Source organism: Heptranchias perlo, chromosome 2 (assembly GCF_035084215.1).
Source record: "Heptranchias perlo isolate sHepPer1 chromosome 2, sHepPer1.hap1, whole genome shotgun sequence".
Classification (NCBI taxonomy): Eukaryota; Metazoa; Chordata; class Chondrichthyes; order Hexanchiformes; family Hexanchidae; genus Heptranchias; species Heptranchias perlo.
The window spans coordinates 154,427,186-154,451,943 of NC_090326.1; the positions used below are offsets into that span (position 1 = coordinate 154,427,186).

General features: G+C 43.0%; 1 protein-coding gene across 1 annotated transcript in view; it reads left to right on the forward strand.

Annotated features, from left to right (window-relative positions):
* Nucleotides 1–1,639: 1,639 nt before the first annotated feature.
* Nucleotides 1,640–24,758, forward strand: part of LOC137345065 (5'-AMP-activated protein kinase subunit gamma-2-like) — a 514,189-nt gene continuing 491,070 nt past the window's right edge. Inside the window, exon 1 of the mRNA XM_068008521.1 lies at nt 1,640–1,717. Coding sequence (XP_067864622.1) covers nt 1,676–1,717 — 42 coding nt within the window. The 5' untranslated portion in view covers nt 1,640–1,675. The remainder of the gene's footprint in view (nt 1,718–24,758) is intronic.

Consider the following 24,758-nt stretch of genomic DNA (forward strand, 5'->3'; position numbering starts at 1 on the left):
TGGACTATGTACGCATTCTTTGATGATTCAATTCGTTTCAAATTGGAAGAGGTTCAAAATCTGACCACAACACTATTCAAAATAATATATTCACTCCAACCACACTCATTAAGGCAACATTTTAAAATATAAATAATAACTTGCATCAGGGTGTCCCAAAGCACTTGAAGTACAAGCTAATGAAGTACTTTTTGAAGTGTAGTCACGTTGTAATATATGTAACGCAGCAGCCAATATGCGCACAGCAAGATCCCACAAACAACAAAGTGATAATAACCAGATGATCTATTTTAGTGATGTTGGTTGAGGAATAAATATTGTCCAGAACACCAGGGAAAACATAAGAAGTAGGAGCAGGAGTAGGCCATCCGGCCCCTCGAGCATGCTCCGCCGTAAAAACAAGATCATGGCGGATCTTCTACCTCAATGCCATTTTCCTGCACTATTCCCATATCCCATGATGCCTTTAATATCTAGAAATCTATCAATCTCTGTTTTGAATGTACTCAATGACTGAGCCTCCACAGCCCTCTGAGGTAGAGAATTCCAAAGATTCACCACCCTCTGAGTGAAGAAATTTCTCCTCATCTCAGTCCTAAATGGCCTATCCCTTATTCTGAGACTGTGACCCCTGGTTCTAGACTCCCCAGCCAGGGAAACATCCTCCCTGCATCTACCCTGTCGAGCCCTGTAAGAATTTTGAACGTTTCAATGAGATCACCTCTCATTCTTCTAAACTCTAGAGAATACAGGCCTAGTCTACTCAATCTCTCCTCATACGACAATCCCACCATTCCAGGAATCAGTCTGGTGAACCTTCGTTGCACTCCCTCTATGGCAAGTATATCCTTTCTTAGGTAAGGAGACCAAAATTGTACACAATACTCCAGGTGCAGTCTCACCAAGGCCCTGTATAATTGCAGTAAAACATCTTTATTCAAATCCTCTTGTAATAAAGGCCAACATACCATTTGCCTTCCTAATTGCTTGCAGCACCTGCATGTTTCTTTCAGTGACTCATGTACAAGGACACCCATGTCCCTTTGAACATCAACATTTCCCAATCTCTCACCATTTAAAAAAATACTCTTCATTTCTGTTTTTCCTACCAAAGTGGATAACTTCATATTTTTCCACATTATATTCCATCTGCCATGTTCTTGCCCATTCCCTTAGCCTGTCTATATCCCCTTGAAGCCTCTTTGCATTCCTCCTTACAATTCACATTCCCACCTAGTTTTATGTCATCAGCAAACTTGGAAATATTACATTTGGACCCCCCCTCATCCAACTCCCCTGCTCTTCTTCGAAATACTACCAAAGGATCTTTTAGTTTAGCATCTCATCCACACATACAAAAAAAAAACACCTCCCTCAGCTTAGCACTGGATTATACTGAGCCACTGCTGAGTTAGAGTAATTATTACGATCTCTTTTGAAGGTACGACTCTTGGCCCCGCCCTAGGCTGGCTACCTATCCTTATTCCATTGCCCTGAACTAACACTCCTACTCCAACCTGTGAGCCGCACGTTGCGTCTTTCTTTTTCCCGCCGTCCGTGATGCGGAGTTGTGCGCCTGCGCTCCGGCGGGATTCGCCTCGTAGCTGTCAGTCAGGAAACATGTAGCAAGACTTTGCAACAAAGAGTTACAGTACTTTACTTGAAACATTTCATTATGGATTGGAAACGTGGTTTAAAGGGAGATGATTGCAATCAGGTACGTTTGAAACGAGTGAAGCCAAAATGTGAAGTTTGAATATATATATAATATATATTAAAAGCAGCTCCTCATCGTTGCTTGAGGAAGTGAATGAAAAAAAATTAACCGCTTATTGCAACTACTTGAGAATGAGCTCCTGTTTGAATTTGTGCTGATTGCTCGAGATACTTATTGATTGCAAGTGAGCATTTTGCATTCAACTTCTTTTAAGCTTTTCTTTTAAGGCTTGGGTCTGTGAATGTTATTGAGACGTAGCGCCGAGCCCTCTGCTAGCCCAGACTCGCTGGGTGTAAGTAGAGGCTGGTCTAGACCGTTCCCGGCCAGTCGCACCCTTCAACTTCAATACTTAGTCTTCAGGAGTTACGCGAGGGAAGCCTCTGGGGAGCTGGATATATGGGAGGGATGAGTCTGAACAAGGAGTCCCGCGGTGTTTGGTGATACCGCCCATCACCACGTCAACAATGTTTCTGATGAAAAATGGTAATATCCTGAAAAGCCGAACGTTGGAAAGTATTTGTTTTCATCCATTGCAGTGTATGGTCCAAACAATACCGACTTCTAAAGTGTAACGAAGAAACGGTAATCTGCCTAGTACTGTTGAACTTAGGAACAGGAACAGGAGTAGGCCATTCAGCCCCTGGAGCCTGCTCCCCTATTCAATTAGATCCTGGCTGATCTGTGCCTTAACCCCATTTTCCTGCCTTTGCTCCCTATCCCTTGATACCCTTACCTAACATATCTATCGATCCCAGTCTTGAAAGGACATAAGAAATAGGAGCAGGAGTAGACCATACAGCTCCTCGAGCCTAAATAGGATCATGGCTGATCTTTGACCTCAGCTCCACTTTCCTGTTCAATCCCCATATCCCTTGATTCCCCTAAAGTCCGAAATTCTATCTCAGCCTTGAACATATTCAATGACTTAGAATCCACAGCCCTCTGGGGTAGAGAATTCCAAAGATTTACAACCCTTTGAGTGACGAAATTCCTCCTCATCTCAGTATTAAATGGCCGACCCCTTATCCTGAGACTATGTCCCCTAGTTCTAGACTCTCCAGCCAGGAGAAATATCCTCTCAGCATCTACCCTGTCAAGCCCTCTTAGAGTCTTGTATGTTTTAATGCGATCACCTCTCATTCTTCTAAACTCCAAAGAGTACAGGCCCGATCTACTCAAGCTTTCCTCATAGGACAACCCTCTCATCCCAGGAATCAATCAAGTGAACCTTTGTTGCACCACCTCTAAGGCAGGTACATCCTTCCTTAGGTAAGGAAACCAAACTGTACTCAGTATTCCAGGTGTGGTCTTACCAAAGCCCTGTACAATTGCAGCAAGACTTCCTTACTCATGTGGTAGAGAATTCCACAGGTTCACCACCCTGAGTGAAGAAATTTCCCCTCATCTTACTCCTAATGTCCTACCCTGTATCCTGAGACTGTGACCCCTTGTTCTGGACCCCCCAACTAGGGGTAACATCCTCCCGGCATCCAGTCTGTCTAGACCTGTCAGAATTTTATATGTTTCAATAAGATCCCCTCTCATTCTTCTAAACTCAAGTGAATACAGGCCGAGTCGACCCAATCTCTCCTCATACGACAGTCCTGCCATCCCAGGAATCTGTCTGGTGAACCTTCGTTGCACTTCCTCCATGGCAAGTATATCCTTTCTTAGGTAAGGAGACCAAAACTGCACACAATACTCCAGGTGTGGTCTCACCAAGGCCCTGTATAACTGCAGTAAGACATCATTGCTCCTGTACTCATATCCTCTTGCAATGAAGGCCAACATGCCATTTGCCTTCCTAACTGCTTGCTGCACCTGCATGTTTGCTTTTAGTGACTGGTGTACAAGGACACCCAGGTCTCTTTGTACATCAACATTTTCCAATCTATCACCATTTAAATAATACTCTGCCTTTCTGTTTTTCCTTCTGAAGTGGATAACTTCACATTTATCCACATTATACTGCATCTGCCATGTATTTGCCCACTCACTCAACTTGTCTAAATCGCCATGATGCCTCTTTGCATCCTCCTCCCAACTCATAATCCCGTTTAGTTCTGTGTCGTCAGCAAACTTGGAAATAATACATTTGGTTCCCTCATCCAAATTATCCACTAGTCACTGCCTGCCACCCCAAAAAAGACCATTTATTCCTACTCTCTGTTTCCTGTCTGTTAATCAATTTTCAATCCATGCCAGTACATTCACCCCAATTCCATGTGCTTTAATTTTGCATGCTAACCTCTTATGTGGGACCTTATCAAAGGCCTTCTGAATATCCAAATAAACCACATCCACTGGTTCTCCCTTATCTATTCTACCAGTTACAGCCTCAAAAAACTCCAATAGGTTTGTTAAACATGATTTCCCTTTCATAAATCCATGTTGACTTTATCTAATCCTGTTGATATTTTCTAATTGTCCATTTATCACATCCTTTATAATAGATTCTAGCATTTTCCCTACTACTGATGTTAGGCCAACCGGTCTGTAGTTTCCTGTTTTCTCTCCCTCCTTTTTTAAATAGTGGGGTTACATTTGCCACCCTCCAATCTGCAGGAACTGTTGCATAATCTATAGAATTTTGGAAGATGACAACCAGTGCATCCACTATTTTCATGGCTACCTCTTTTAGTACTCTGGGTTGCAGATTATCGGGCCCTGAGGACTTATCGGCTTTCAGTCCCATTAATTTCTCCAGCACTATTTTTTTACTAATTCTAATTTCCTTTAATTCCTCCTTCTCTCTTGTCCCTTGGTTCCCTAGCATTTCTGGGAAGTTATTTGTGTCCTCTTCTGTGAAAACAGAACCAAGTATTTGTTTAAATGCTCTGCCATGTCCTTCCCCATTATAAATTCGGTTTCTGACTGTAAGGGACCTACATTTGTCTTCACTAATCTTTTTCTTCTTACATACTTGTAGAAGCTTTTACAGTCCACTTTTATGTTACTTGCCAGTTTATTCTCATACTCTATTTTTCCTCTCTTAATCACTCTCTTGGGCCTTTCCTGCTGAATTCTAAACTGCCCCCAATCCTCAGGCTTGCTACTTTTTCTGGCAACTATATATGACTCCTCTTTGGATCTAATACTATCCTTAATTTCTTTTGTTAGCCACGGTTGGGACACTTTTCCTTTTGTGTTTTTGCACCAGAAAGGAATGTATAACCGTTGCAATTCATGCATTCGTTCCTTAAATGTTAGCCATTGCCTTTTAATGAAGCTTCCCAATCTATCATAGCCAACTCACTCCTCCTACCTTCGTAGTTTCCTTTGTTTAGATTTGGGACCCTAGTTTTGGATTGGACTACTTCACTTTCCATCTTAATGAAGAATTCTATCATGTTATGGTCACTCTTCCAGAAAGGACCCCGCAGAACAAGATTATTAATTAACCCCTTCTCATTGCACAATACCCAATGTAAGATAGCTTGTTCCCTGGTTGGCTCCTCAATGTACTGGTCTAACAATCCATCTCGTACATACTCCAGGAATTCATCCTCCACATTATTATTGCTAATTTGGTTTGGCCAGTCTATATGTAGATTAAAATCACCCATGATTACTGTAGTACCCTTGTTACATGCATCTCTAATTGCCTGTTTGATGCTGTCCCCTACATTACCACTACTGTTTGGAGGCCTATAGACAACTCCCACCAGTGTTTTCAGCCCCTTGGTGCTCCTTAACTCCACCCAGTCTGATGATATATCTTGATTTTCTGAGCCAATATCCTTTCTCACTATTGCTCTGATTTCATCCTTTACTAACAACGCCACCCCACCTCACATTTCCCAATGTTATATGTTAAATCAAACTCCGCCCTCTCAGGTGGATGTAAAAAAAATTCCATGGCATTATTTTCCCAGTGACCTGGTCAACATTTATTTCTTAACCAACACCACTAAAACAGATTATCTTGTCATTTATCTCATTGCTGTTTGTGGGACCTTGCGGTGACTGCACTTCGAAAGTAACTCATTGGTCATGACGCACTTTGGAATCTCCTGAGGATGTGAAAGGTGCTATATAAATGCAAGTTCTTTCTTTAATAATGGTCTGGAGGCATACGTGTAACATAAAATTATTGAAAGATATACATAATAGAATACTTTTAATTTAAAATGCATTGAATTGAAGAACTTGTTTTAGCCGTGGCTCAGTGATAACACTCTCGCCTCTGAGTCAGAAGGTTGTAGGTTCAACTCCCACTCCAGACACACTGCGTCCCATCCAACTCTCCACCCTATCACAGAGACTCATTTTTCTCCAACCCTTCCTGTTCATAAAAGCAAACTTTTCCCTCTGCCTTGCCAATTCAACATGGCCCTCTTCTTCCTCTGCAACCTATTTAAGTTAATACTCTTCTTTCACTCTCCTCTGTTCAAACTGTTACTCTTCCCTCCTTCCCCTGATAATTTTTTGCCCTCTCCCAGTTCATCTGGCATGCTGGCACGCTCCCTCCCCACTCCCGCTATTGATGCTCGCACTTTCCTTCCTTATCCCAAAGCACTGCTCCTAGCTTCTGTCCCTTTCTCTCCTTCGTTTCCATTAATTTTGCCTTCCATTTATTGCTATCCATTTACCTTCCACTTCATTGCCATTGATTCCCCCTCCCTCTTGCAATACATTCTGTACTCTCACCAACCATTTTCCTCCCTTTGGCCCCATCCATTCTGCTCCCTCCCCTTGCCAATCAGTTTTCCCCCCTTTCCTTCATTGCCTTCAATTGAAATAAAAAATCAGGAGAGAGCAAAGGGGGCTGCCGACTCGCTGTTTTACACTATTGCACAAAGTCAGGATCTAACCCAATGCCTGTGATGTGTCTCTCTGTATGTTTATGCTTGGTAGCTCAAATTAAAAATTGCGCCTGAATTCTGACGTGGAAATGTTACTCATTTAATGATTACTATTTTTAGTGTCTGCTAACCGTTGGGAAGTAGAGCAAATTGCTTGAGAATTATGACAGTCCCCTAAAGAGGGAAGAAGAAAAAGACTTGGTTCAAAGAGAATGAGCCTTTGAAGGAGTATCAGTGGGAAAGCATTTTGCTGATAGTGATCATAATTCATTTAGATTTAGCATAGTTATGGAAAAGGACAAAGATAGAACAGGAGTAAATTGGGGAAAGGCCAATTTTACTAAGCTGAGAAGTGATTTCGCAAAAGTGGATAGGAAACAGCTACTTGAAGGTAAATCAGTGTCAGAGCAGTTGGAGGGATTCACGGGGGAGATTCAAGGGGTTCAGAGTAAACATGTTCCCACAAAGGAAAAGGGCGGGACTGCCAAATCTAGAGCTCTCTGGATGACAAGGAGCATACAGGGTAAGATAAGTCAAAAAAGGGAAGCTTATGTCAGACACCAAGAGCTCGATACTGCAGAAAAGCTAGAGGAGTATAGAAAGTGCAGGGGCAAAATTAGAAAGGAAATTAGGAAAGCAAAGAGAGTGCATGAAAAATACTGGCAAGTAAAATTAAGGAAAACCCAAAAATGTTTTATAAATACGTAAAGAGCAAGATGATAACTAAGGAAAGAGTAGGGCCTATTAGAGACCAAAAAGATAACCTATGTGTAGAGGCGGAAGATGTGGGTATTGTTCTTAATGAATACTTTGCATCTGTCTTCACAAAAGAGGGGGAACGATGCAGACATTGTGGTTAAGGAGGAGGAGTGTGAAATATTGGATGGGATAAACATAGTGAGAGAGGAAGTATTAAGGGGATTAGCATCTTTGAAAGTAGATAAATTGCCAGGCCCGAATTAAATGCATCCCAGGCTGCTAAGAGAAGAAAGGGAGGAAATAGCGGAGGCTCTGACCATCATTTTCCAATCTGGCTACGGGCATGGTGCCAGACGATTGGAGGACTGCTAATGTTGTACCATTGTTTAAAAAGGGAGAAAGAGTAATTATAGGCCAGTCAGTCTAACCTCGGTCGTGGGCAAATTATTGGAATCGATTCTGAGGGACAGGATAAATCGTCATTTAGAAAGGCATGGGTTAATCAAGGACAGTCGGCATGGATTTGTTAAGGGAAGTTCGTGTCTGACTAACTTGATTGAATTTTTTGAGCAGGTAACAAGGAGGGTTGATGAGGGTAAAGCGTATGATGTAGTATACATGGATTTTAGCAAGGCTTTTGATAAGGTCCTACATGGCAGACTGATCAAAAAACTAAAAGCCCATGGGATCCAAGGGAAAGTGGCAAGTTAGATCCAAAATTGGGTCAGCGGCAGGAAGCAAAGGGTAAAGGTTGACTGGTGTTTTTGCGACTGGAAGGCTGTTTCCAGTGGGTCCCGCAAGGCTCAGTACTAGGTCCCTTGCTTTTTGTGGTGTAGATTAATGATTTGGACTTAAACGTAGGGGGCATGATTAAGAAGTTTTCCGATGATACAAAAATTGGCCGTGTGGTTGATAGTGAGGAGGAAAGCTGTAGACTGCAGGAAGATATCAATGGACTGGTCAGGTGGGCAGAAAAGTGGCAAAAGGAATTCAATCCAGAGAAGTGTGAGGTAATGCATTTGGGAAGGACAAACAAGGCAAGGGAGTATACAGTAAATAGGAGGATACTGAGAGGTGTAGAGGAACAGAGGGACCTTGGAGTGCATGTCCACAGATCCCTGAAGGTAGCAGGACAGATAGAAAAGGTGGTTAAAAAGGCATATGGGATACTTTCCTTTATTAGCCGAGGCATAGGATATAAGAGGAGGGAGGTTATTCTAGAACTGTATAAAACATTGGTTAGACCACAGCTTGAGTACTGTGTACAGTTCTGGTCACCACATTACAGGAAAGATGTGATTGCACTAGAGAGGGTACAGAGGAGGTTTACGAGGATGTTGCCGGGACTGGAGAATATTAGCTATGAGAAAAGATTGGATAGGCTGGGGTTGGTTTTTTTGGAACAAAGGAGACTATGGGGAGATTTAATTGAGGTATATAAAATTATGACGGGACTAGATAGAGTGGATAGGGAGGACCAATTTCCCTTAGCAGAGAGGTCAGTGACCACAGGGTATAGATTTAAAGTAATTGGCAGAAGGATTAGAGGGGAGCTGTGGAGAAATTTTTTTTATCCAGAGGGTTGTGGGGGTCTAGAACTCACTGCCTGAAAGTGTGGTAGAGGCAGAAACCTTAAACTCATTTAAAAAGTACTTGGATGAGCACTTGAAGTGCCGTAACCTACAGGGCTACGGACCAAGTGCTGGAAAGTGGGATTAAGCTGGATAGTTCTTTTTCGGCCGGCACGGACATGATGAGCCAAATAGGCTCCTTCTATGCCGTAACTTTCTATGATTCTATGAAATGAGAAAGTTCTCAAGTCTTGTGTCACATTAATGACAGCGACAATCGGTGACTGAGGTGCCATTATGTATTCATCCACCATCCCAGTGTTTTCTACCCTCTAGTACTTTACCCAATTCGCTATGTTTTGTGTGAGCCCAAACTATGAGTGAGGTCAGGCTATTTGACTGTGGGGGTATTGCAGCTGCACCCAATCCTGGGCTTACCCAACATCCATTGTGATGGGTCAGAAGCCTGTCCAATTTTGGATCTCAACCTACATATTTTCAACTGACTTTTAACCAGTCCAATACCTTGTTTTTTCTGAATGAATTCCTAGCAGACGCTGTTATCCCTGTAGCTTTCTGTACAAAGTCAGAGCCAAGCAGATCCACATCCCTGGCTGCTGCTCGAAAAGAGAGTCATCTGTTTTACGCAGATTGCTCAACAAATGTTGGGAAACACAAAGTCCCACCAGGTGATAGAAATATCGATCTCAAGGCTAGCTATCAATCCCTTATAGTTATGTGCATGGCCTTTGCAACTGTCCCATCAGGGGACTCTGTGAGCAAGACTGTCATAGTTTGGCTGCGTCCAGAAGGTCTATTAAGTAAGATTGGCAGAAGCAAGAGTTGCTGAATTAATTGTCTGGTATCTGGGGGACTCCTTTTGAAAACCACTTTTGATTGACAGAATGGTTCATTATGGAAGATACCTTTTGATCTTGCCTTCACCACTTGGACTTCAAAGGGTAGAGATGCAGATAATTTATAGACCGGATTCTTCAGTGCTTTTTATTTTAATCTGGCAATGCTGCTATATATGTCAGGAGCTGGTCGGGTTGCTCCGCAGAGCTCAGTGCTAAGGAAAGTGTTTCTTCTCACAGATGCGTGATCCAAGATACAAAAAAATACAGTGGCTTTGGGACTTGTCATTTCAAGACAGTTTTAAAACCAAGTATTTTATTGCTTGAAACTATTGTGATGCTTGCTATTAAGCATTTTTTATTCTGAGTGTTCAGAGATATATTGAAAGAATGCTTTGAAATGAAGATGAGATTTTTTTTTAAAGTGGCGAGTTGCTATGGCAGCAGTTACATAAGCTGGTAGCAGTTACATAAATTGCTTTCAGTGAACTAACCTAATGTCATTTTTTAAAATCTGCTTCTCAGTATATGTATATTCAAGTTATACATTGAAAGCACTTTGAGTACTCCTGATGGCTGTTATGTAAATGGATCATGTGGTGGTGTACTGAGTCCTATAGATCAAAGAGTCCTGTTTGATTCCATTTTCAGTGCTGAATTAGCCAATCTGAACTGATGTGGTAGGGCACTAGAATTGGGCTTCCTGGAATGAGGAGGGAGCAAAAGGACTATCTCGGGTTCCTGCTGCTGCTCCTCACTATCCAATCCTTGGATCAGGTTGGGCTGTGATCCTCACATGATGAAATATAATGCTGACACTCTCTCCTGCACCACCCTAAGTAACTGCCTTGCTCTGGAGTCACTACGGTTCAGGTTAACAGTGGGCCCCAGAGGATGTGATCCACTGACTGCAGTTTACTACCCAAAAGCAAAGCGTCAATACCCCGAGGGAGTTCCTGAAGGACTCCTTTAATGCTGTCTCCTAGCCCATCTCCATATGTAGTCAGTTGCTAGGATGGTGTCTATCTCTTTCCCCAGCAAGTATATCAATTACGAATAAAATGAAGAATTCTTCATTGAAGGTCCACCATAAGCATGTATTGAGATGAGCTAGGATGCAATAATTGATCAAGTAAATGTTCCAATTACTATTTTTGGATTGATCCCCATAACACTTCTATAGGACACTTTATGTTAATGTTGGCAAAAGTACCACTATGAATGTCTCCGAGCAATTTACAGATTAGAGGAGAGGAAAAGGTGGACACTGAGCAGTAGGTAAAATGGAGTGTGGGGGCAGGGGGGGGGGGGGGAGAAACAGAAAAACTGTTTGAGATCTTGCTACACACAAATTGGCTGCTACGTTTCCCTACATTAAATCAGTGCCTATAATTCAAAAGTACTTAATTGGTTATGAAGCACTTTGAGAAGTCCTGAGGTTGTGAAAGGCACTGTATAAATGCAACTTTTTCTCTTTCTTTTAATAATGTTCAGAAAAAACAGTACCTCGGCAACGGAATGTTTGTTATTTAGGCAAAAACAGTATTCAGCTGGCGTATAATATCCCACAAACTGCAATTGGATGAATGACTAGCAAATTACCATGAAAAGAAAAAATTTGCAGGACTACAGAGATAGGCCGGGGGAGTGGAACTAGCTGGATTACTCTTGCATAGAGCCGGTGCGGACTTGATGGGCCGAATGGCCTCCTTCCGTGCTGTAACCTTTCGCTGATTCTATAAAATCTCTTGTGATGTTGGCTAGGACGAGGATGGCAAGCTTTTGTCTTCATGGGCTGCAAAGGTATGTATCATGGTGCCTTGGAGGGTTCATGCATAAAGCATAAATCCATGTTCTCATTATTTGCTTACATCTCAAGTTGCTGATAGTAATGCATCCAGGTGTTCTGAGTTAGGATTTATCCACTAGGTGAGGCAACAGCATTAGCTATAGGCCTTTCCAAACCTCCAGGTTTCAAACAGGACAAACCAACAAGTTAGAAATATAATTGCAACTAGGATTGAGTTACCTGAGCTTCAAGGTTCCGGATTGCAGTGCTCTGGGGCGACATATTGCCTAAGAGTTGCAGGTTGGACACACCTGGCCTAGGACGCAAGGAGTACAGTGCTGTGGGATCTTAATAACATTCACAGGAACAGTCAGACAAAGCCTCTTCTGAAGAACCATATTTCAGACAGTGCAGCACTCTCTTAGTTTTTCACAGTATTAATCTTGTTGATGTGCTTTGTCCTGGAGTGCAACTTGAATCCACAAACCTTCCGACTTGGGTAAGCATGCTAATAATTGAATCAAGCTGACCCATGATGACAACTGCTGCTATTGGAGCTGAACCTTAATATTCTGAATCCAAAACAAAAAATCTGCAGGAGTAGCAAAACAAACCTTTTCGGTATGTAAGCTCTGTATTCCTTATATGCAGTTAACCTTGTATACAGTTCATCTTAATATATCATCACCGCAAAGTAGACAAAACTGAAGCCATATTGAAGTTGTTTGGCATGTCTGGTACAAAGTCATCACAAATAGTATAGAGGTTTTGTGTTGTGAGTAATGTGGTTCAGTAAATGAGAAACTGTGCATTGTTCTGATTAGGGATTTGAGGCTCACTAGTTCGGACTTTGTCAAGTTTGCCAACATTTTAGTGTTTATGACCAGCCAGATTGATTGCAGAATCTTTTTTCTGGTCTGTACTTTTCTATGTAATGATCTGCTGGGCCACTAGATGGGGATGTCCTATTTTGGGAAATGATCAATCACATCTTTTCGCCTTGGTTTTGGAGAATAATTACAGTATCCCAGTCACTATCCACAGAGAAAGCTACATAAATTAAACTTCGACATTACTTGTTTGTACTTTACTTCAGCCCATCGTGCCTGTGCCGGCTCTTTGAAAGAGCTATCTAATTAGTCCCATTCCCCTGCTCTTTCCACATAGCCCTGCAATTTATGAAGAATTACTTTTTATCAACTTGTCCTGCCACCTGCAAAGATTTCTGCATATGATGTATTCAAGAAGGAGATAGATATATTTCTTAATGCTAAAGGGATCAAGGGATATGGGGAAAAAGCTGGAACGGGGTACTGAGTTAGACGATCAGCTATGATCATTTTGAATGGTGGAGCAGGTTCACTAATGTCCTTTAGGGAAGGAAACCTGCCGTCCTTACCCGGTCTGGCCTATATGTGACTCCAGACCCACAGCAATGTGGTTGATTCTTAATTGCCCTCTGAAATGGCCCAGCAAGCCACTCAGTTGTACAATCTCGCTAAAAAAAGTCATAATAAGAATAAAACCGGACGGACCACCCGGCATCAGACCTCTAGGCACCGGACATGACAAAGGCAAACCAAGCCCAGTCGACCCTGCAAAGTCCTCCTCACTAACATCTGGGGACTTGTGCCAAAATTGGGAGAGCTGTCCCACAGACTAGTCAAGCAACAGCCTGACATAGCCATACTCACAGAATCATACCTTTCAGCCAATGTCCCAGACTCTTCCATCATCATCCCTGGGTATGTCCTGTCCCACCGGCAGGACAGACATACCAGAGGTGGCGGTACAGTGATATACAGTCAGGAGGGAGTGGCCCTGGGAGTCCTCAACATTGACTCTGGACCTCATGAAATCTCATGGCATCAGGTCAAACATGGGCAAGGAAACCTCCTGCTGATTACCACCTACCGCCCTCCCTCAGCTGATGAATCAGTCCTCCTCAATATTGAACACCACTTGGAGGAAACACTGAGGGTAGCAAGGGCACAGAATGTACTCTGGGTGGGGGACTTCAATGTCCATCACCAAGAGTAGCTCGGTAGCACCACTACTGACCGAGCTGGCTGAGTCCTAAATGACATAGCTGCCAGACTGGGCCTGCTGCAGGTGGTGAGTGAACCAACACAAGGGAAAAACTTACTTGACCTCGTCTTCACCAATCTACCTGTCGCAAATGCATCCGTCCATGACAGTATTGGTAGGAGTGACCACCGCACAGTCCTCGTGGAGATGAAGTCCCATCTTCGCATTGAGGACACCATCCAATGTGTTGTGTGGCACTACCACCGTGCTAAATGGGATAGATTCAGAACAGATCCAGCAGCTCAAAACTGGGCATCCATGAGGCGCTGTGGGCCATCAGCAGCAGCAGAATTGTATTCCAGCACAATCTGTAACCTCATGGCCCAGCATATTCCTCACTCTACCATTACCAACAAGCCAGGGGATCAACCCTGGTTCAATGAGAAGTGTAGAAGAGCATGCCAGGAGCAGCACCAGGCATACCTAAAAATGAGGTGCCAACCCGATGAAGCTACAACTCAAGACTACATGCATGCTAAACAGCGGAAGCAACATGCTATAAGACAGGGCTAAGAGATTCCACAACCAACGGATCAGATCAAAGCCCTGCAGTCCTGCCACATCCAGTCGTGAATGGTGGTGGACAATTAAACAACTAACGGGAGGAGGAGGCTCTGCAAACATCCCTCAATGATGGCGGAGTCCAGCACGTGAGTGCAAAAGACAAACCATCTTCAGCCAGAAGTGCTGAGTGGATGGTCCATCTCGGCCTCCTCCCGATATCCCCTCCATCACAGAAGCCAGTCTTCAGCCAGTTCGATTCACTCCACGTGATATCAAGAAACGGCTGAGTGCATTGGATACAGCAAAGGCTATGGGCCCCGACAACATCCCGGCTGTAGTGCTGAAGACCTGTGCTCCAGAACTAGCTGCGCCTCTAGCCAAACTGTTCCAGTACAGCTACAACACTGGCATCTACCCGACAATGTGGAAAATTGCCCAGGTATGTCCTGTCCACAAAAAGCAGGACAAATCCAATCAGGCCAATTACCGCCCCATCAGTCCACTCTCAATCATCAGCAAAGTGATGGAAGGTGTCGTCGACAGTGCTATCAAGCGGCACTGACTCACCAATAACCTGCTCACCGATGCTCAGTTTGGGTTCCGCCAGGACCACCCGGCTCCAGACCTCATTACAGCCTTGGTCCAAACATGGACAAAAGAGCTGAATTCCCGTGGTGAGGTGAGAGTGACTGCCCTTGATATCAAGGCAGCATTTGACCGAGTGTGGCACCAAGGAGCCCTAGTAAAATTGAAATCAATGGGAATCAGGGGAGAAACTCTCCAGTGGCTGGAGTCATACCGAGCACAAAGGAAGATGGTAGTGGTTGTTGGAGGCCAATCATCTCAGCCCCAGGACATTGCTGCAGGAGTTCCTCAAGACAGTGTCCTAGGCCCAACCATCTTCAGCTGCTTCATCAATGACCTTCCCTCTATCATAAGGTCAGAAATGGGGATATTCGCAGATGATTGCACAGTGTTCAGTTCCATTCGCAACCCCTCCGATAATGAAGCAGTCTGAGCCCGCATGCAGCAAGACCTGGACAACATCTAGGCTTGGGCTGATAAGTGGCAAGTAACATTTGCACCAGACAAGTGCCAGGCAATGATCATCTCCAACAAGAGAGAGTCTAACCACCTCCCCTTGACATTCAACGGCATTACCATCACCGAATCCCCCACCATCAACATCCTGGGGGTCACCATTGACCAGAAACATAACTGGACCAGCCATATAAATACTGTGGCTACAAGAGCAGGTCAGAGGCTGGGTATTCTGTGGCGAGTGACTCACCTCCTGACTCCCCAAAGCCTTTCCACCATCTACAAGGCACAAATCAGGAGTGTGATGGAATACTCTCCACTTGCCTGGATGAGTGCAGCTCCAACAGCACTCCAGAAGCTCGACACCATCCAGGACAAAGCAGCCCGCTTGATTGGCACCCCATCCACCACCCTAAACATTCACTCCCTTCACCGGCGCACAGTGGCTGCAGTGTGTACCATCCACAGGATGCACTGCAGCAACTCACCAAGGCTTCAACAGCACCTCCCAAACCCGCGACCTCTACCACCTAGAAGGACAAGAGCAGCAGGCACATGGGAACAACACCACCTGCACATTCCCCTCCAAGTCACACACCATCCCGACTTGGAAATATATTGCCGTTCCTTCATCGTCGCTGGGTCAAAATCCTGGAACTGCCTTCCTAACAGCACTGTGGGAGAACCTTCACCACACGGACTGCAGCAGTTCAAGAAGGCGGCTCACCACCACCACCTTCTCAAGGGCAATTAGGAATGGGCAATAAATGCTGGCCTTGCCAGCGACGCCCACATCCCATGAACGAATAATAAAAAAAAAAGCAGGGCTGAACGGCCTACTCTTGCTCCTATTTTCTATGTTTCTAAACCACCAAGTCTCTCTCTGTTCTTGCACCCCCTTTAAAATTGTACCATTTAGTCGTGTTACATGTTTTGGGATTGAGGTGTTTTGATGCATTGGGCAATGGGGAGGGGTGGGGGTGGCTGAACAGGTGTTTCCCCACCTCAATATTCACGTTATTAGCTGGTCAATTCTCTGACCCTTGGCTGGAAAATTTAATCCTGAACTAATTGTGCAGGAGACTGAACACACTTTACCATAAGTGAATTTTTTAGGATTTGATATGTGTGTTGTACTCACTGTTATGAAGAAAATGCTTTGAGTACGCAACAGATCTATTTTTTGTGAAGAAAAAAGATAGACTAATGTTTGAGTGTAAATCCTTTGTCAGAGTTCTCTCAGTACTGTGTGTGTATATAGGTTCAGATTCTGTCCTATTAAAAAATATGACAACATTGATATCACACTTATTTTCTTGGTTTATTTTATACAATGACCTATATATCGGTACAAATATAATACATGCATTTTCTTGGGAATCAAGGGATATGGGGATCGAGCAGAAAAGTGGAGGTCTAAGATCGGCCATGATCTTATTAAATGGCGGAGCAGGCTCGAGGGGCCGTATGGCCTACTCCTGCTCCTATTTTTTATGTTCTTATGTTCTCTTTCCAGCTGCTGAAGGACTTGTGTATTTCCAGCGTTTTTTTTGTTTTTATTTCAAATTGCCAGAATTTGCAGGGTTTATTTTTATCCTTTTACATTGTCTGCCTGCAAAGTAATCAATAGCATCAGTTTGACCTTCCTAAAAAGTTAGACAAAACTTAACTCTCATTGTACTTCCTTAAAAATAAAGTCACCGCATTATAACGAAAAACAACATAATATTTTGCAGTACTTTTTGTTTGAGCTTCACAAACTGCAGCTTCAAACAATTCTAATGAAGCTTTAAAGCTTTATCTTTTGTGTGCGTGTCTGTGTCTGTCTGTGTGTGGTGGGGGGTGGGGGTGGGGGAATCGCCTTATGGCTTGCACTAGCATAGTAATCTTGTGTATTAATATTTCCCTCATATCACAACTATGCAATTGAACTTGATTATTGCCCCATGAAACTTTGCCATCAGATGACTGTCCATATTACCGATATGGATGACAATATGTGGAAGTATCTTCTGTATTTCCACAGTGACGTTGGCTGGTATATTCAAACAGTAAACAAACCACTGCATGGCATGCCTGTGATTTTTTTTAGACTCGCAAATTCGCTTGTTTTGGTGCATAGGTTTCTCGCCTCACAGTCCTATAAATCACTTTAAAAAATCCGGGAAGGTGCAGTTGTCGATCATCCAATCCCTGCAATGTATCCTCAAATAATGACATGTGAGTTTTTTTTTTAAAAATTGAAAACTTAAGCATGAAGCTACCAAGTTTGGCTGCAGAGAAAAAAATTCACATTCAGTTATGATAAGACACATAACAAGATTACAGACCAGCAGTCTAATGCTTGCCCCTCTGGCTCCAAAACAATATTGCAGCAGCTTTAAATGCCACAATGCTAATGTTAATCCACATATGATAGCCTTTTATTAAGTCGCATGGGATATTGAACTGCTATGGTGCTGATGTTGCATTGCTAGTTATATATTCAGCTGGTGTTGCGTTATAATCTTTTCAAAGAGTCATGGAGCTGGAAACTAATTTGGTAAACAATGTTTGAAGCTTCCGTATTATTTAACTCTCATTTAAGAGATAGTCCTGACTGGTAATTCCCTCCCTCAATTTCCATAATTTATGGCTGATCAGTAACTCAAATTTAAGTCTGACTAATGTGAAAATAAATCCTTATTCAAGTCTTATAATGGTACATCCTGAAAACAAAAAATCTGCGTGCCTTTTAGGGTACGATAGTCTAGTGGTTATGGTACTCTTGCCCCTGAATCAGAAGGTTGTGGGTGCAAATCCCACTCCAGAGACTTGAGCACATAATCCAGGCTGACACTTCAGGACTGAGGGAGTGCTGCACTGTTGGAGGTGCTGTCTTTCAGATGAGATGAGGCCCCGTCTGCCCTCTCAGGTGAACATTAATGATCTCATGGCACTATTTTGAAGTTGAGCAGGGGAGTTCTGCCCAGTGTCCTGGCCAATATCTAATCACTAAATATCTACACTAAAAACAGATTATCTCATTGCTATTTGTGGGACCTTGCTGTGTGCAAATTGGCTGCCACGTTTTTCTACATTACAACAGTGACTACAATTATAAAGGTACTTCATTAGATGTCGAGTGCTTAGGGACATCCTGAGGTCGTGAAGGGGGTTATATAAATTCAAGTTCCTTCCTTTATAATGACCTCACCTCTGATCCTAGTAATGAATTATAGTGCATAGCATAAAATTACTTCAACATTGATCCCAGTAATGAATTATATTCTTATTATTGAATCATCTCAGCTCTATGACCCTAGTAATGAATCATAATCTATTATAGAATTGTCTCCGGTCTAAGTCCAGTGATGAATTATATTCCATATTACATTATAGAATTACCTCAGTTGAGTCCAGTATTGAATTATGCTCTCTTATGGAATTACCTCATCCAGTTGGCGCTCACACTCCATTTTCTTATTTAACAACCTTGCCTTTAATATTTTAGAGAAACAAGTCATGGAGTGGCTAGGGAGGTGAGGGTGGGGAGTATTAATGGCGCAGAATGGGCTGTGGAAGCTGGCAAGCCAAGCTGCCGAGTGGCTGATATCCTGCAGTGAGATGATTGGGGGCCTGGAGTGGGATGAAGACGCGGCAACCTTTGGGTTGAGGGGGAGTGGAAATGGTTGTGAAAGACTAATGAGTGGGTTAGGATAAGCAGTGGGCTGGGATTAGTAGCAGCAACTGAAAATGGGCTGCCAAAGCACTGACTCAGAGGTTGAGAACGGGCCACGGAGTTGAATTTTTTTTCCAATGTAAAATTAATAAATATTGAAATACTGATTAAAATTACACAAAATGAGGATTGACGCCGCTGAGTTGGAGGCAGGGCGGGATGTAAGGCAGGACTTACAGCAAACAGAGTCTATTTAAACAGCGCACTACAGCAAACAGTCTAATTACTCAGCAAACAGAGTCTATTTAAACAGAGTCTCTATGAACTACAGCAAACAGAACTCACGACCGAAAGTACAGCACAGGCACCCGATAAAAGCAGGATTATTTCTCAAGCAAAATGCAGTGAGTGGAGGATAGTTACATAGTACAAATTCTGAGCATAAAATCAATCCCAGTTACTTACAGCAGTGCGGTCTTCAGGCGTGATTGACCAGGGAATTACCCATCTCCATTCTGGTCGTAAATAGTGGTGTCACTTTATGCAGCCAAAATTAAAATAAAAAAGTCCTTAAGTGGTGGTTCTTAAGTAATCTTATGGGAATCAGGGTATATGGGGATCGGGCAGGAAAGTGGAGTTGAGGTCGAAGATCAGCCATGATCTGATTGAATGGCGAAGCAGGCTCGAGGGGCCATGTGGCCTACTCCTGCTCCTGTTTCTTATGTTCTTATGTGGTGGGGAAGGGGGAAAGATGCCTTTTTTGTTCTTTATGTACAGTGGTTCCAGGCCTCTTAAGCCCAAGGGGACCAGTGACCTACTCCCCAGCCTCCACGTTGGGTGAGAAGTTAGTCACCTGTTTTTTTCCCCCTTTGGTCAAGTACTGTGGTGAATCTGAATCTGTCAGCAGTAGTATTTCCAGGTACTGAGAACTTTTCAGTATAAAGCATTTCCAGCAGGACCATAGAGATCAGATGGACTGCAAATGATGCCCGCAATGTTACATTTAACTGGTAGAACAATATTTTCAACAATTGGGAGATTTCACACTTTTTTTATAACTGCTCTAATAAATCCAGTACGGAATTCAGGACACACTTCTTTACCTGAAGAGTGGTTAGAATGTGGAACTCGCTACCACAAGGAGTAGTTGAGGTGAATCGCATCGATGCATTGAAGGAGAAGCTAGATAAACACGTGAGGGAGAAAGAAATAGAAGGTTATGCTGATAGGGTTAGATGAAGAGTGGTGCAAGGAGGCTCGTGTGGAGCATAAACACCAGCATGGACCAGTTGGGCCGAATGCCCTGTTTTTGTACTGTACATTCGATGTAACTCTTGTCTTTTAAGGCCTAAAGCCCCAGGTGATTTTAATCTGTACCTGCAGTTGAGCGTTGAGTTTCTGATCTCTGGTACAATATAAAGGAGAGATAATGAGTGAATGCTAGCTATAAATGCTGGCCTTGCCAGCGACACCCACATCCCATGAACGAATAAAAAAAAAATGGCTCCGCCTTTCTACTGATCAGGTTAGCACTAATTGATAAATTGTTCAAGTTAGCCTTCTCGTATCCCTGATTGACCTGGTGGTTCAGCTAATCCTCATAGAAAGAAAAAAAAGAAAGACTTGGATTTATATAGCGCCTTTCACGACCTCAATATGTCCCAAAGCGTTTTACAGCCTCATAAATAGCGTTCTTTCCTGCAGATCGGTGTGGGTGGGATACAGGAGGAGAACGATGATGATAAACAGAGACTATGATGATGTTGGGGAGGAGGAGGAGGAGGAGGAGGATGAAGATGAAGAGACTGTTTTCATCTGGGCTGTTAGTTAAGGTATAGAGTACTAACAGGAAGCCTTTCACATGCTCTTTGCCCAGAACGATATAGTTGTTCAGATGCAATTGTTCAAAAACTTGATTTTTGGGCTGCAATGAGACAAGGTGGTGGGTGAACAACCCTAAATGGAGAGTTGTTGCAGGCATTTCATTCAGGGTGTTGGATGCTGATGTTGATTGACCATTTTGTGTCCAATGCCCACCTGGAAGAGGAGCTTTTTCCATTTTAGCAGTTCTCCTCTTGCTAGATGGGCAGAGATTTTCTAAACATGCCATGGGAGCTTGAACCCACATAAAACTTCATATTCCAAAATAAACGTGAATTCTTGGTTCATCATGCAGCTAACAAGCCAAAGTGGGCGGAACACTCTACAAATATCTGATATCATGTATAAACTTTGGATCACTGATTCTGATCTAAAAATATAATGCTAAATATGGCCAGACTAGCAAGATGTTGTATTATTTGAAACAGGGGACTGTGAATTAAGTGAAGTTCTGTAATCTAGTAAAATCTGCTGTGCTTACCCTTGCTTCTTAGATCAGGAGTTTAGAGTGGTAATCATGTTGTTGCTTTTGCACCTCATCGTAAAGGGGTTCATTGTTCACTCGTCTCAAGCTTCACTACATTAGTTTGTACATAAGTTTTGATTTATAGGCAGCATAGGACTGCCTGGAGAGGTGGAACTTTTGCATTGGCGTTGACAAAAAGTATCTGGAGTATGCCTGAATCATGAAATGATTTTAGTACTACTGATTATTAGTCTCCCTAGAAGTATATCAGCTCAGGATTTAAGCTGTCAATTTTCATCTGTATGCAAAACTAAGCTGATAAAAATGTGTATAAAATTGTGCCTCATTTCAAAAAGGAGTGAAATTTTGAGATCAAATTTGACCAGAATGTTTTTATTTATAGTAATAAATGATGCTGACTGCATACATAAATTCTACACACTTGTGTTTCAGTTCAGAGATCTAGATGGTCAGATGTACTAAATAGATAAATAATTGTGGGGGTAAAAAAAACACAAGTGCTAATAAGTGCCTGTTATATAGATACTAGTACCAAAAGTTCCATTTTTTTTTCAATCTTCGAAACAATTAGGAGTTCTGGTCATCTGTTGAGGAAGAGAAAGATTATGCAAGTTACAACATTATGACATTATCCCTTTAAAAAGCAGTATCCTTGTGCTGCAAGGGTTTCAAGATATCCATTAAATGTCAAAATTCTAATGACTGGCACCTGTTTCTATTGTCGTAACAACTGCAAGGTTTTCAGAAATGTAAAGCCTGCACCAAACTCAGCAAAGTGTTTGTTATGATCATCGAGAAAACTGCTGCGCTGCCAATGTCCAAGATTTACTCAACTCATGAAAGTCCACAGGACTTTGAGGCCCGATTCTTCAAAAAGCACCGTGACATTAGAAATAAATCTAGTCTGGAGTGAAAGCATTCAGGAAAGGTGCACTTAGTCAACTAACTTTCAATTACTGGTGTTAGAGCAGGGAAGGTAGCTGAAGGAGGCATCAAGGCCTTCAGAGGTACATCCAACAAACCTATTCAACCTCAGGGTTCTGGCCGGTGCTAACAGTGAGTAAAGCACAAATACTCAGTTAACCATATGCCGTTGTGCACTGTACGATTAAATCGCTGCCTATTTATAATTCATGTGCTGGTGCACAATAAAGGGTGAGTTTCAGCCAACCATCCTGCAAACAAGAGTAGGTCAACCAAGGAACTTTCTTAGATTTTTTTCATAATTCCTTTTATGTACTGCATGTTCCATCATAGCAAGTGGGTAGGTGTCTGGCTTAATTCTAGTAGTATTAAGAGAAATAGTCTAGTTGTTGATGTTTCATAATTGTGACGCAGCTGGTAGATTATCAGCGATAACTCCCTCTAATCATCTTTACCAAGGTGTTCAGTGAGCAGGTGAAGAGGAGGAAAGAGGTGCTCACCAATGACCAGGAACATTCTTGGAATGTAGGGAACATGTTGTTCTGGATTAATTGAAGATGTCTGTTTTGGTTGAAGAAAGGCAAGTCGCTTAAGGATGGATAAAAAATCTGTGAAGCAAAGGCTGGTCCTGTCATAAGTATAACTGACTACCATCTCAGTTGCTAGGAGATTTTCCTAAGTTCCTCTTACCTGGACAGATTGTGTCAATTGCAGTGGTACTGATCAGGTGCTGAAGTGTCCACTTTACCATGTAGAGCAATTTATATTCACTAAATTCACTTATATTGGACAGTTTTATTTTAAATGCCCTATTAGGTTCCACTCTGGTGTCCATATCACACATCACTCCCCATTTCTATGGCAGCAGCCAAGTGAAGTAACTTCAGTTACTTCTGAATTAGCAGGTTGATTTACCTGGAGCAACCATAGGATGATCTTATGTTTCCCTTCTCAAAGGCCCAGCTGGGACTCGTAACTTTCCATATTGGTAAACTGGGCAGCAACAGCAACAACTTGCATTTATATAGTGCCTTTAATGTGGTGAAACATCCCAATGTGCTTCACAGGGCTGTAATTAAACGAAAATGGACACCAAGCTAAAGGAGGAGACATCAGGCCAAACGCTTGGTCAAAGATGTAGATTTTAAGCAGAGTCTTAAAGGGGGAGAGGTTTGTGGAGGGCCTGGATGACTGAAGGCACAGCCACCAATGGTGGGACGAAGGAAGTGGGGGATATGCAAGAGGCCAGAGTTGGAGCAACATGGAGTTCTCGGTGGGTTGTGGGGCTGGAGGAGGTTACAGAGATAGGGAGGGATGAGACCTCTATCCTCTCATCCTATCCCTAAAGCTTTGCATCATCAGCTTTGCTGTTCTTGCTTCTTCCTGTCTTGTCTTTAGTTGACGAGGCCCCAAGCTTTGGAATTCCCTCCCAAGCCTCTCTGCCTCTACCTCTCTCCTTTAAAACACTCTTTAAAACCTACCTCTTTTACCAAACTTTTGGTCATCTGTTCTAATATCGCCTTATGTGGCTCAGTATCAGACTTTAGTTACGTGGACAGAATGGAGAAGTTGGGGTTGTCCTCTTTGGAACAGAGAAGATTGAGAGGAAATTTGATAGAGGTATTCAAAATCATGAAGGGTCCAGACAGAGTAGATTTAAAAACTGTTCCCATTGGCGGAACCAGAGGACATAGATTTAAGGGGATTGGCAAAAGAACCAAAGGTGACATGAGGAAAAACTTTTTTACACAGCGAGTGGTCAGGATCTGGAATGCACTGCCAGAGGGAGTGATGGAGGCAGATTCAATCATGGCCTTCAAAAGGGAACTGGACAAGTACTTGAAAGGAAAAAAAATTGCAGGGTTACAGGGATAGGGCAGGGGAGTGGGACTAGCTGGATTGATCTTGCATAGAGCCAGCGCAGACTTGATGGGCCGAATGGCCTCCTGTGCTGTATGCTCCTGTGTGTCTGCAAATGGTATGTTGGCCTTCATTGCAAGAGGATTTGAGTACAGTAGCAAAGATGTCTTACTGCAGTTATACAGGGCCTTGGTGAGACTACACCTGGAGTATTGTGTGCAGTTTTGGTCTCCTTACATAACATAAGAAATAGGAGCAGGAGTAGGCCAATCGGCCCCTCGAGCCTGCTTCGCCATTCACTAAGATCATGGCTGATCTGATCCTAACCTCAAATCTAAATTCATGTCCAATTTCCTGCCCGCTCCCCGTAACCCCTAATTCCATTTACTTCTAGGAAACTGTCTATTTCTGTTTTAAATTTATTTAATGATGTAGCTTCCTGGGGCAGCAAATTCCACAGACCTACTACCCTCCGAGTGAAGAAGTTTCTCCTCATCTCAGTTTTGAAAGAGCAGCCCCTTATTCTAAGATTATGCCCCCTAGTTCTAGTTTCACCCATCCTTGGGAACATCCTTACCGCATCTACCCGATCAAGCCCCTTCACAATCTTATATGTTTCAATAAGATCGCCTCTCATTCTTCTGAACTCCAATGAGTAGAGTCCCAATCTACTCAACCTCTCCTCATATGTCCGCCCCCTCATCCCCGGGATTAACCGAGTGAACCTTCTAATTACCTAAGAAAGGATATACTTGCCATAGAGGGAGAGCAGCGAAGGTTCACCAGACTGATTCCTGGGATGGCAGGACTGTCATATGAGGAGACATTGGGTCGACGAGGTCTATATTCACTCGAGTTTAGAAGAATGAGAGGG